Source organism: Drosophila kikkawai, chromosome 3L (assembly GCF_030179895.1).
Source record: "Drosophila kikkawai strain 14028-0561.14 chromosome 3L, DkikHiC1v2, whole genome shotgun sequence".
In the NCBI taxonomy this organism is placed as follows: Eukaryota; Metazoa; Arthropoda; class Insecta; order Diptera; family Drosophilidae; genus Drosophila; species Drosophila kikkawai.
In genome coordinates, this window is record NC_091730.1 from 34046214 (window position 1) to 34060198 (window position 13985).

The 13985-nt window shown below is 44.6% G+C and overlaps 2 protein-coding genes across 2 annotated transcripts; both read right to left on the reverse strand.

The window, feature by feature from the left end:
• Nucleotides 1–2110: 2110 nt before the first annotated feature.
• LOC121502714 (uncharacterized) lies at nucleotides 2111–10034 on the reverse strand. Its single transcript, XM_070285533.1, has 4 exons — nucleotides 9950–10034; nucleotides 8134–8249; nucleotides 2393–2588; nucleotides 2111–2316 (listed from the first exon to the last, which is right to left on the reverse strand). The coding sequence occupies exons 1-4, from the start codon at nucleotides 10032–10034 to the stop codon at nucleotides 2111–2113; spliced, it is 603 nt and encodes a 200-aa protein (XP_070141634.1).
• A 2827-nt stretch (nucleotides 10035–12861) lies between these two features.
• Nucleotides 12862–13410, reverse strand: LOC138928457 (uncharacterized). Its single transcript, XM_070285534.1, has 2 exons — nucleotides 13278–13410; nucleotides 12862–13205 (listed from the first exon to the last, which is right to left on the reverse strand). The coding sequence occupies exons 1-2, from the start codon at nucleotides 13408–13410 to the stop codon at nucleotides 12862–12864; spliced, it is 477 nt and encodes a 158-aa protein (XP_070141635.1).
• Nucleotides 13411–13985: the final 575 nt, after the last annotated feature.

The window sequence follows — 13985 nt, forward strand, 5'->3', positions numbered from 1 at the left end:
TCAGCCCTCGGCTGGAAGATATTTTTTTTTTCTCTCATCAACAGCATTGTGAGTGCGATTGTCCTTCTCGCCACCTCGCTACCTTTTGATGGTTTGGGCGCCATTATGTTACGACCTGATGATATGACCGATGGGGGAAGGCCGGCTAGCCAGTCTCCTCTCAGGGGGGATTTCTCCCCATTCGCCCGCAGGTCACACCATAAATTCCAGCTGATCTGGAATCCGCAAAATAATAAAAAAAAAACAACAAGGGCCGACAAGAAAGGTAAACAAACTGCATTACTCTACAACAATTACTGCCGGCTTACTTCATCTCTCTCTTCTCCTCTCTCGGAGTGTAGGCTTGGGCTTGGCTGGAATCGCCCTGGACGCCCCTCCCTTCCAGAGATCCGGACTCTCATCTTCTGCGGATCTCCCCTTGGTAGGCGGACTTCGCCGGCCTACTCCTGACTACGGTCTAGTCATCCTTTTCCTCGGAGCGCATCCCAGACGATATTTGTTTCGCCTGCGGCTATCGATTACCGCCCGAATGCAACAGCTTGATAGATAATTAGCTTGGGCAATTCCCTTAGAGTTATTGAAAATGTAAAGTATGCTTTTGGGCCGCTTCAGCGACAAGCGCAAATATTACAATTTTTGCGGATTCTTTGTAAAGCGAATATACTGTTTAGTAGAGCTGGGTAAAAATCGATTCTCAGCGAATCGATTTTTTAGAAATTAGAATCAATTAAATCGATTAAATCGAAAACAAAACTTTTTTATTTTTTACTTCAAATAAATTCAGAGAAAAACCAAAACTTAAATTTATTTACATAATCATTCATAAAACAATAAGCCAAAAATGTGTTCATAATAAATAAAATTAATTTTTCTGGCCACAACCAGTGAATAATTGATTATGCCCATATGATACACTAATGCAGTTTTCATTAATTAGCTACTTCATTAGAACCTTGAAAGAGACCACTATATGTGTAATTTTGTGTAATTTGGCTTGGATTTTGCTGGGATTATTTTGGTATTTGGTGACCGTAGTCGTACTACGGTCACACCGACCGTAAAAGGTAAACAAAAAAAACGGCCGCCATTCGCGGCGTATTACTATGAATTTCTGAATTCCTCGTCGAAGTATTCTTGCATAAATAAATGCAGAATCCTTTAAATTTATGTTTTTTAATTATTACCAAAAAAAAATTTTAATTAATTTTACACCGCAGGAACCTTGCCACCGCAAAACATAGTATTTTTCCAAATTTCCAATATTTTTTCAGTTCAAAAAACCAGCGAAATTATATAAAAATAAAATTCTCATTGTGAGACCATACTGTCAATGAGCTGGCTAATACATTTTTCAATTACCATTTTCTTCATTAAACCCGTATTTTGTTATTGAGTATCTAGTATTTGGATGTAGATCTATCGATTATCGCGGCAATGAAGTAGCTAATGCATTAGAGCGCCATATAGTCGTCTTGCTCGCACTTGTGTAAAACGCTATAGCTCTGTCAAATCTTTAATAAAGTCTCTAATTAATGCGCCAGTGTCATGCACGTCAAGGAGAATCCGCCGCAGACCTGGGACGACCTTAAGGAGAACCTGGTGGCCAGATTCCGTGGCATAGGCGGCGAGTTCGAGCGGCGGCGGGCGCTACAGGACCGACGGCAACAGCAGGGCGAATCGGTGGAAGAGTACTTCCGTGCGATGCGGCGGCTGGGTAACCGACTGATGGCACCCATACCGGAGTCAGAGATGATCCGAATCGTCAAAAAGGGACTTACCGCAGAGATTGCGAGATTTGTGTAAGCCCTGAGGGTATACAGCGTGGAGCATCTGCGTGAGGAATGCCTGGAGGTGGAAGAGGCCTTCATGAAGCGGGAGGTCAGACCCACCTATTGCGGGCCGTCCAAGTTCCAGCCAAGCGGACGCCAGGTTGAAGAGGTGGCGGTTGACGGACCCGAGGTTGAGGCGGGAATTGAGGATCCGATCGTCGAGGAGTTTGCCAGGCCGAGATTGACCTGCTGGAACTGCGGCCAGACCGACCACGGTTTCCGCGATTGCCCGTCGCCAGAGCGGAAGATTTTCTGCTACCGATGCGGGAAACCGGAGGTAGTCACCCCGAACTGCCCGGTATGCGCGGGAAACGCGAGGGCGAGCGCAGGGACCCGCGAGTCTTTGCAGAGGTCCTCATCCAGGGCAAGCGAGTGACCGGTTTGCTGGACACAGGCGCGTCCGTCAACGTCCTCGGGAGAGGCAGCCGGGAGTTGCTGGAGGAGATTGGCGTGAGGATGGAGAAGAACGTGTACATAGTGAAGACCGCTGCGGGAGAAGATAGGTCGATTATTGGAAGAGTACATGTGCCGGTACAGTTTAAGGGAGTGGAGAAGGTGCTCACCTTCTACGTGTACCCGTATTTGGAGCAGGCCATGTACCTCGGGATCGATTTTTGGAGGCGATTCGCATTGGCACCGGCCATTCTCGGAGAGATGCCAGCACAAAATCCAGAGGCAAACGTTTCGGAGCTCTGGGACGCAATGAATCCGTGGCTCGACGGGAAAGCCATCAAGGAGTCGGTGATAGAGGAATGGGACCTGCAACAGGAAGAAAAGAATCGGTTAGAGGCGGTGAAGAAGGAGTTTCTAGCGTTTGAGGACGTAGGATTGGGGAGGACATCGGTGGAGAAGCACCGAATCCAACTCATAGAAGGCGCAGAACCCTTCAAGGACCGGCATTACCCTCTGTCGCCAGCGATGCAGGAGATTGTATGGGCTGAGGTCGATAAGATGTTGGAACTAGGTGTGATCGAGGTCAGCGAAAGTCCGTGGAGTAACCGCACGACGGTGGTGCGAAAGCCGGACCGGTTCTGTCTGGACGCGCGGAAGCTGAACCAGTTGACCGTGAAGGACGCGTACCCGCTGCCCAGCATCGAGGGAATCCTATCCAGAATAGAGCAGACTCACTTCATCTCGAGTGTCGACCTGAAATTCGCCTTCTGGCAGGTGGAGCTGGACCCAGAGAGCCGCCCGTACACGGCATTTACGGTAGCGGGAAGGCCACTGTACCAGTTCGCGATGATGCCGTTCGGACTGTGCAACACGGCGCAGCGGCTTTGCCGGCTCATGGATCAGGTGATTCCCGCGCAGCTGAGGTCAAACGTGTTCGTCTACCTAGACGATCTGCTGATCATCACCCCGGACTTCGACACGCACATGAAGTACCTCAGTTTGGTGGCGGAATGTCTGAGGAATGCAAATTTGACGATAGGGTTAAAAAAGTCAAAGTTTTGCTTCAAGACACTGAAGTACCTGGGGTTCATCATCGGCGGAGGGACACTCCGAATGGATCCGGAAAGAATCGTCGCGATACAAAAGATTCCCGAGCCGAAATCGGTAAAAGAACTGCGGAGCTTTTTGGGCACAGCGGGGTGGTACCGGCGGTTCATCAAGGATTTCGCAGCCATGGCGACACCGCTCACGGACGTCCTAAAGAAAGGAAGAACCACGCGGTTAGTGCTGGGCGAAGAGGCCAAGAGCGCGATACAGGCGCTGAAGAACGCACTCACCTCGGCCCCGGTTCTGGTCCACGCTGATTTTAAACGACCGTTTTATGTCCAGTGCGACGCGTCGCATCTTGGGGTGGGAGCAGTCCTGTTCCAATATGACGAGGACAAGAACGAGCGTCCGATAGCCTTCTTCTCTGCAAAGCTGAACAAACACCAGATAAATTATTCGGTGACAGAGAAGGAGTGCTTGGCAGCAGTACTTGCCATAGAGAGATTCCCGCCATATGTGGAACTGATGCCGTTCACGGTAATCACCGACCATGCGAGTCTGAAGTGGTTGATGACCATGAACGACCTTAGCGGACGCCTGGCACGATGGTCCCTCAGGCTGCAAGGCTTCGACTTCGAAATTTCGCACCGGAAGGGAGCCGACAACGTGGTCGCCGATACGCTGTCCAGATGCGTGGAGGAGCTGAAGCTGGACGCCGCCTGGGATTTGCCACGACGGAGTTCCAATCTGGCGAATATAAAGAGATACGAGATGAGATACGGGATAACCAGGCTCGCGACCTCATCTTTAAACGCCTTGGATTTTGGTGATTGGAAGATGTAGTCGAGGGTGGGCCGTGGAAACTATGGATTCCGGCATCGCTGACAGCCGGGATGATCGCGACGGCTCACGAGGAACCGACGTCAGGACACGGAGGAGTAAAAAAGACCCTACAAAAACTCCAACGGCAGTATTACTGGCCAGGGATGACGGCGCAAGTCCGAGACTTCGTGGGACAATGCATTCAGTGCAAGGAGGCGAAGGCCCCGAATTATCGCACGCAGGTCGGGATAGGGCAGGAAGTGGTGACGGAAAGCCCATTCCAGAAATTATACATAGATTTCCTGGGCAAATATCCACGGTCGAAACAAGGGAAAGCCTGGATATTTGTGGTCGTGGATCATTTCTCAAAGTTCACCTTCCTAAAGGCAATGTAGGAAGCCACAGCCACCAGCGTCGTCGAGTTCCTGGTGCACGAAGTATTTTTCAAGTTTGGTGTACCGGAAGTGATACACTCCGACAATGGGAAGCAGTTCGTTTCGAAGGCGTTCCAGGACATGATGGAGGCATATGGGTTACAACATATGCGGACGGCGGTGTATTCCCCACAGAGTAACGCTGCAGAGAGGGTCAACCGGACGGTGCTGGCCGCGATTCGGACATATCTCAAGGAAGACCATCGGGACTGGGACGCATTTCTGCCGGAGATCGTGGTCGCGATCCGGAATGCAGTGGACGAGGCGACGTGACTCCTTTCTTCGCAGTATTCGGGCAGCACATGTACGGCAGCTGCTACAAGTTGGCCAGGAAGCTGCAGTCGATGACGGACCACGAAGTGGCCACCTTAAGCTGCCAGGACAAGCGCAACATTATACGCGACCGGATCAAGCAACATCTGCATCAGGCGTACGAGCGGAGCAGCCGGCAGTACAACAAGCGCGCACGGGAGTTCAACGTGAATCCAGGCCAGGAAGTTTTCCGACGGAATTTCACCCTGAGCGATTTCGGGAAGAATTACAACGCCAAGTTCGCCCGGAAATTCGTCAGGTGCCGAGTCGTGAAGCCCGTAGGGAACAATATGTTCGAGCTGGAGAACCGGGCGGGGAAGCCTATTGGCATCTACCATGCAAAAGACTTGCGGCTGAAAAGGGAAGACGACACGCACGATTGGCAAATTTTCGCGTGGTGTTGCATTCGGGCGGTAATCGATAGCCGCAGGCGAAACAAATATCGTCTGGGATGCGCACCGAGGAAAAGGATGACTAGACCGTAGTCAGGAGTAGGCCGGCGAAATCCGCCTGCCAAGGGGAGATCCGCAGAAGATGAGAGTCCGGATCTCTGGAAGGAAGGGGCGTCCAGGGCGATTCCAGCCAAGCCCAAGCCTACACTCCGAGAGAGGAGAAGAGAGAGATGAAGTAAGCCGGCAGTAATTGTTGTAGAGTAATGCAGTTTGTTTACCTTTCTTGTCGGCCCTTGTTGTTTTTTTTTATTATTTTGCGGATTCCAGATCAGCTGGAATTTATGGTGCGACCTGCGGGCGAATGGGGAGAAATCCCCCCTGAGAGGAGACTGACTAGCCGGCCTTGCCCCATCGGTAAAACTCAGGTCGTAACAAAGCTATCGATTATATGCATATTTGCTTTTATCTATAATAGCTTTAAATAGTTAATAATTGTGCATAGCTGCATTTAGCTATAGCTTTAAATAGGTAAAAATTAGGCATAGCTGCATTTAGCTATAGCTTTATCGCTGTCTAAACGAGGACAAAAAGGAGCGGAAAAGAAAAAATTTCTACCGGAGGGTATATAAAGCCAATACGGCGTGCAAACCACCTTTTTCTCTTCGCCAAACTTTTCAATTAGGCAGCAGCGTCGAAGGCTCGTCACTCGAGCATAAAAAAGTGCACATATTATTGTTGCCAATCACAGGTAAATAGAAGTGGCCTCTCGCACACAGTTCCAGTGATTGTAATATTGAAAAAACATTATTTGTAGAATTGGCATCAAATCGGCAGCAAAATGAGCAGCAAATTGGGAATTAATTGCCCACACATGGCAGCGTGGGTTGTCCAAACTTGAACCAATTGGTTACCTAGGGCTGACCTAGTGCTAGATCGTGCTTAACCTAAAAAGCGACGAATTGACGGCGACACCCTTAGCCGTGGGAATCGTTTCGCCACCTGCAAGGAGCATCATCGTCTTCGCCCCCTTCATCTTCGTTCTCGTCATCATCATCATCAGCCGCAGCAGAGATTTTTCTTTTGGTTGGAAATAACCCTTAGCCCCAGAGTTTTTTTTTTGTGCGAGAAATGTGCGTGTACACGGAAAAAAAAATACTACCGAGTACTCGGCCATACAAACGCGAGAAACTAAATGCACATGCCCTAAGCGCGGTGAACTTTCGTTGTGGTGAAAATTCCTAGTGACGTCGGAGAAATTTCCTATTTAATAAGGTGACAAGAAAGATGAGAAAGAGGAAATTGAGTGAAGTTAAGAAAATAATATAGAATGGCCGAAAACGGAAATCTAACGCCAGCAATCTAGTTTGCTATTTTTACTATAAAATTTCCTATGGGAATCTGAACTATAATTTTTTTAAGTGCTGAAAATTAGCCCAGTAAAAAAAATTAAATCATAAATGGAGTTTATTTACTGAAATCTTGATTTGAAGTCTGCAGATTACCTGCAAAGAAACTATCTAATATATATACATCTAATTTTAATTTATTTTGAAAATTAAGGAAAAATAATTGTTCGAAGTGTACCGAGTGAAAAATATGGCGACAGTGCGAATGATCATGATCAAAACAAAACCCGAAAACCGCAATCAAGCCGGGTAAAAGCTTTAGTGTTTTCGTTACCGACGTTTAGATTTCTTTTCAGCAAACATAAACGCTTCTTGCAGCTCTTGGCGACAGATGTTTTAACGTGGGAATTGCAGACATGTGAGTTAATTGGTTGTTCAAATGCAAGATTTTCTTTTGGTGTAAGATCAAAAACGAAAGCTTTTCGTAATGCCAAGCTTTAAAGTTCGAGTGAATAAGAATAAGAAGCTCGGTAATGCAGACATTGCGATCCGTTAATTATTTTTGAATTTTACATTACACTGCCTACCAAGTATTTTCGTACGCCAATATCATTAACTCTAGTATAACACTTCAAATATCTTTATATTGTATAGTATAACTACCTTTTTGAAAAATGAATAGGTTAAAGCTATATTTGTTAAAACTATATTGTTAATATCTTATGCCATATAAAACAGCACAAATTTATGGAAATGAAGCTGCATCAATTTTTGATTATTTTTATACCCTTGCAGGGTATTATAATTTCAGTCAGAAGTTTGCAACGCAGTGAAGGAGACGTTTCCGACCCTATAAAGTATTTATATTCTTGATCAGCATCAACAGCCGAGTCGATCTAGCCATGTCCGTCTGTCCGTCTGTCCGTTTCTACGCAAACTAGTCCCTCAGTTTTAAAGCTATCTCAATGAAACTTTGCATATAGTCTTCTATATGCTCTCACTGCTATATATGTCGGAACGGGCCGGATTGGACGACTATATCATATAGCTGCCATACAAATGTTCGATATATTTTTAGAAAAATAATTATAACTTTGCGGTTTTTTTTTTGCACCATTTTTTAGATATTGCCATTTTATATTATTTCGGAATTTTGGTAAAAATTTTATGAAAATCGGACGACTATATCATATAGCTGCCATAGATACGATCGGGAAATTAATAGAAAAAAAATTATAGATTCGTTGTTTTTCAACGTATTTTCATCTACTCCGGGATATAAGCTTATTTTATTATTCTAGAATTTTATATAAATTTTTTTATAAGAATTTTATATAAATTTCAAAAAAATCGGACAACTATATCATATAGCTGCCATATACACGATCGGTAGATGTAGGGAAAATGTAAAGCTGGAAATGCAAAACTGTAACTGTCAAACTGTAAACATAATAAGTATAGGTAAAATGTAATGAAATAATATCTGCAAGGGTATACAAACTTCGGCGTGCCGAAGTTAGCTTCCTTTCTTGTTATTTGTAGAATAAATATTATTTACTTGAAGATGCAAGCGCGTACTCTGCCTTAGTTGAAACCACCATCCGCTCTCTCTATCACCACAGCAACGTGATATGTTACAAAATCCACTTAAAATTAATAGGCGGAAAAAAGTTCCTGGAGATAGAAAAAATTTTGATTATTATAAATATAAGATACAATTTTGAAAAATATGAATATAAATATGGAGTAGTTTTGTTAATTTGTGATTAAGAAAGGTAACCGGGGAAATGAGTGGGTGAATATTTAAGTGTGTGTTTGATAGAGGCAGCTACAAAATAATTTCCTGTGAGCAACTGCACTATAGTTTAGGGATGACCAGGTGACCTCCAGTCCACCAGGAGGAGTATTCGTGTCAAGGTATATGTTTGATAGTCGAGTGAATTAGTTTTGTGAGTTTCAATGTAAGCCGCGCAGGTTAAAATGTTGTGAAACTTAGATTCTCGATGTTTCTTGTTATGTGTGTGGCGGGCAAGGGTTAGGGAGTCCACGGTTCGATATTAGAGCTAGCCGGAGCCAGCTCAAAAAACCTCGTAGGTCCTTCCAGGGACATAACAGTATGACGCCCAATTAAAAGGCAGCACTATAGCCTGCTCAGAATGGAAAAAGGATATATAAGTTAACTATGGTCAGCCAGACAAGAGTCGTTGACCACAGTCAACATCATAATGAAGCTCCGGCCAGACTCCTGACCCAGCAATGGGCCGGATGCTCGTGCACAGACGGCAGACACTGCATATTTGCGTGGCCGCTGTGAGCCTTTGTTAACTTTAAGTTCTTTTCATATATTCAGTTCTGATTTTATATTCATACAATAAAGAGCTGCTGCTCGATTTATCATACTCCGACTACCGTCGTGAAAGATTTATCATTTGAAAACTTTCTGAGTCCCTAGGCCAGTAGTTAAAGAAGGGTAGTCCCCCTTCCACCGTAATCTTCATAACTTGTTTGGGAGATTCATCAGCCAACCGGCTAGTGACCATTGCAGCGGACACGTCCCCTGCGCCCTGTGGATCATCTGCTGTAAATTACCTTGGAGAAGCCTTAGGCCAACCGGCCTGCAACAGAGCGGCGAATATTATCACCCGCTCCCGATCTATATCTGCAACTGCGAGGGACCGTCTGAGGAATCTCTATTGCCGCCGGCAATACACAGTTGAGAAATAATATTAATTAATTGGCGCCCAACTAGCAGAAGTTGGAAGGTGACAGCGGCGCAAAGCGCAACTTTCAGGGAGATAAACACACCATTACAGACCATGTAAGTGGGCCTTTTGGCCAAAATTTTTAAGTCTTCGACAAAAATACTCCATACTCAAAAATACTCCATTGTTCGGACCAGGGCACAAATAAACAAGTCTAAAGTGTTTAAAAAAAAAAAAAAAAGAATCTCGATATTACAAGCTACCACTTTTTTTGTGTTTAGTGTTTATTTCTTTCATTAACATTTTTTCGCACTGTGTACGCAACATAAATTCCATGCAGCGGTGTGCTGTTACCCTTCAAATACTTTTGGTGTAGAAATTAGCGTATTGTGGAGGATAAATATCAGAGCCAAGACTCTCATAATTGAGCATACCAAATTCGGATTTTTATTGGGCATTTATTATTTAAATATATAAAGGAAAACCTTTTTTTCTGTGTGCAGATATTTTATTTGGTTTCTATATGGCGCTTCGCTCGAATAAAAATTCTCAGTATTAGCTTCGCAGTCCAATTTCATTTTTTATTCTTTGTATCCTCTACTGCTGCGAACCCGATACGGTCGCACATGCATTTGTGTGGCAATCGTTGTTATTTATTTTTTCTTTGTTTACCATAGCGGAGGCTCAAGCCCCGCGTACCCCTCACCTTGCCAGTACTTGGCAAGGCGACAGCTCGATTCAACGAGCGCACATACATCGTTTATAAGCGGCGGCTCCGTCCCCGCGTACCCCTTGCCATGCCAACTGCCTCCAAAACAGATTGAGCAAGCAGTTCTCACTAGTGCTATTTAGTTCCATTACACATGACCTCTCCGTTCGCACAATACAGGCAGAATAAGGGGTTCGGTAGTGACTCAGAATCCGACAGAGAAGAGCCCCCGCGCACTTCCACCCCCACTCAAGAGCCCCCGCGCACTTCCAACCACACTCAAGAACCCCCTAATACCCCCCAAATAGAGATTATGGACCAGAACCAGCTTAGGGGTGTTATCCAGGCCGCCGTTAGCCAAGCCATGACAGAGGCGGCCGGCCAAGCCATAGCCAGAGAAACTGAGTTACGCAAAACCAATCAAGAATTAGCCGTCAAAGTTGCAGCGGTGCAAGCGGCACCCGCGCAGACGGCAGCCCCCAAAATCAAGGTCTATGAACCCATTGATATTACGGGCAACATCCAGTGCAATGAGCCCCTGGATGCCGTAAAAAGCTTGCCCGAGTTTACGGGAGCACAAGAGTCATATGTCTCTTGGCGGCAGGCGGCGGTAGCCGCATATTTCATATTCAGGAACTACGTAAATAGTTCACGCCACTACCAGGTAGTCGTTATAATTAGGAGCAAAATTAGAGGCCCTGCCGATGCGGTGCTGTCTTCGTTTGGCACTATACTAAATTTCGACGCGATCATAGATCGCCTCGATTTCACGTATTGTGACAAGCGCCAGATACACGTTATCGAGCAGGAGATGGGTACCCTCAGACAGGGAAGCCTCACTCTCCTACAATACTACGACGAGGTCGAGAAAAAGCTCACCTTGCTTACCAATAAAGCCACGATGTCGTACGAAGCGTCGGCGGCAAGAATCTTATGTGAAAAGTTCCGGGACGACGCGCTCCCTGTATTTATTTCGGGACTCAAACGCAGTCTTTCCGACGTCCTTTTCTCGGCGAAGCCGAAAGACATGCCAACTGCGTTGGCATTAGCCCAGGAAGTGGAATCTAACCACGAGAGGTACACATTCGCAACTTCGTTTGCAAAGAGCCAAGAGGATAGGGATCGTAGGCAAACCCCAAAGCCACAAGATCGCCAACAAGAAAAATCCTTTTCTCACACAAACCAACAGTTCGGTGCTGGTAAAAACCCGCAATTTAGCAAACAGCACAGGGCGCAGGTACATTCTGTACCGCAAGAAAATACCCCGGAACCGATGGACATTGACCCATCCATTTCCAGGATGAGACAACCGACCCAGACACAGGCTTATCAAAACGGGAAGCCAACGTTTTATAGCCATTAGGTTGGTTGATCAACGTTAATAAAATTTTGTTTAATGTTATGCCAAAAAAAAAAAAAAAAAAAAGCTGGATTTGAATTTGTAAACAAATATGAAATATATGCTAAAACATTAAGAAATATATTATAACATAACATTCTTATTTTTATCATTAACTCAATAGTGAATATGCCCATATTGTTAGGGTACCTAGTATGATAAGAAGCAAAACACCAAATATTCTTGCTGGGAAGAAATGAAATGATCGCACACATGCACCCGTGTACGTGAATGCATGAACACGCATACATATAAAGAAGAATTTAAGGGGGTCTTCTCATTGGGCAACTTTTTTTTTTCGATTTTTTTTTTTTTGCATTTATTTATAGCTTGGGATGGTGTGTATATGTCCCCAAAAGGATTTTTAGAAATTCGAAATACTTTAGAAGATACAGCCTTTTTTGTGAAGCAAGATCTATGCAAAATGAGCTTTTTTCAAACTTCAAACGCGTTTATCTCGAAACCACGTTTTTCGAACTGGCGGCCATGATATCTCCAGTTCAACTGAACCGATTTTCATGAAACAAAGTGGAATCGACGCAGAATTGTCACCATTTTCGGCTGACGGAACAGATTTTTTTTTAAATTTTTTTTTCTATTTTTTTTTACACTAAACTACAAAAAAAAAGCCCGAAATCGAAATTTTTTTTTTGAATGGCCGCCATTTTGTTTAAAAAAATTTAAAAAAAAATCTGTTCCGTCAGCCGAAAATGACATCTATTCTGATTATAACCCCGTTTTTATTTTTCATTTCGGACGCTCTGGAAACCCTGAATCGTGGCCGCCAGGACGACACCTTTTTTTTCGACCACCAAGTTTAAAGTCTCATTACTCTTTGAACAACCCTCGTATCGAGGCAAGAACAACTTTTTTAGTTACTTTGAACATTTTTGAATACAATAAATAAAAAAAGTTTTCAATTATTCTTTGCGTTTTCAAATAAGAATTTTTTTAAAAAGGGTCCAAAAAACGGCTTTTGAATGAGAAGACCCCCTTAAGCGCAGAGCAACCTTCTCAAGATGCGCCACTCTGCGACTGAACTCTCGCAATCAGTGTGCGAGGATAAGAATGAGAGAGCGCAAAATCCTAGCGCACACGAAGCTACGGGGCCCGCCGCTAACAGCCCGAATCCGAGCGCACACGAAGCCTCGGGGGCCTTTCGCTATGGAAATTTTTGTGTCCATTTTCGTTGTATGAAACGGGTAGTCTACAAGTATATGTTGTATGGTTAGTGGTTTTATGCAACGGAATGCAGCTTTCCGCCAGACTCGCAACAAAAAATTAAAATTGACAGATATACAGGGTGACAATAAATAACCCGGACAAACATTTTTGATCATAACTTTTTAAGAAACTGTATTTGAGAAAAAATGCAGATACACAACTATTAAATAGGTATTGTGTTAACATATTTTCAGCCGGTTTCGAAGTGGCATCCTTGGGCTGCGATGCAGAGCCCTAAACGTTTCTGGAAATTTAGCTCAATGGGCCGCGGGTCTTCTTCCGACAATCGATCCCATTCTTGGATTTCTTCAGCGCCTCTAAACTTATATGGCATTTAGCACATGCCCTGGACTCCAAAATAGACCACACACTGTAGTCCATCGGATTAAGATCTGGCGAGTAAGGTAGCCATTCACTGGATGTGATAAAGTCCGGAAAATTGGCTTTGCACCAGTCCTGAGTCAATTTGGCTCTATGGGCTGGCGCTGAATCCTGTTGAAACAGCCACTCCGTATCAGCGAAGTGCTGCTGGGCCCAAGGAAGCACAACGGCTTCCAAAATGTCCCGGCGGTACACTTCTTGATTGATTTTGACCCCTTGATCGATGAAAACAAGGGGTGTTTTGCCGGTGGAGCATATTCCTCCCCAAACCATTCAAGACTGCTCACATTGACGGCACTCGATTATTGCAGAGGTACCCGGAGCTACAGCCGACCAGATTCCGTCATTTTGCTGATTGTGCGCATGTTTTTTGGTGAATATTTTTTCGTCCCTGCGGCCCGTCGCTTTAGCTGACGGCATCTTTGGAGTCTCACGCGCTTATTGGCATCCGTAAGAAGGTGACCTTTTTGGAGCTTGTGGGGCTTGATATTAAGTTCATTTTTTGCAATCAACCGAACACATTCTCGATTCACTCCGATTTCACGGGTTATTTTTCTGACCGAGACTCTGCAATTCCGAGTGATCCGCTTTTTCATGATCTGGCGAATTCTGGAAGTTTTAGCGGTGCATGGTCTGCCTCGTCCTGGACGGTCACCTTCATGGCCAAGCTCATTAAATCGCCGGATAGCGTCAGAGACCGTTTGTTTTAATATGCCAAGCAAACGAACAATGTCGCATTGGCGATTTCCTTGTTGAAACAGTTTTATAATTGCACAACGATTGTTAGACATCCCGAAACAAATATCAAATTGATGGAAATCACAAAAATGTAAATATATTTCTTTCAGAAAAGTACAAGCTATCTATAAATGCCTTTATTTAAGGGCTTCATCATAACACATTTATAATCGATTGCTTCAAAATTTGTCCGGGTTATTTATTGTCACCCTGTATAATGCTCATGATAGCACGGGATGTGGAACCGTTTTTCATGG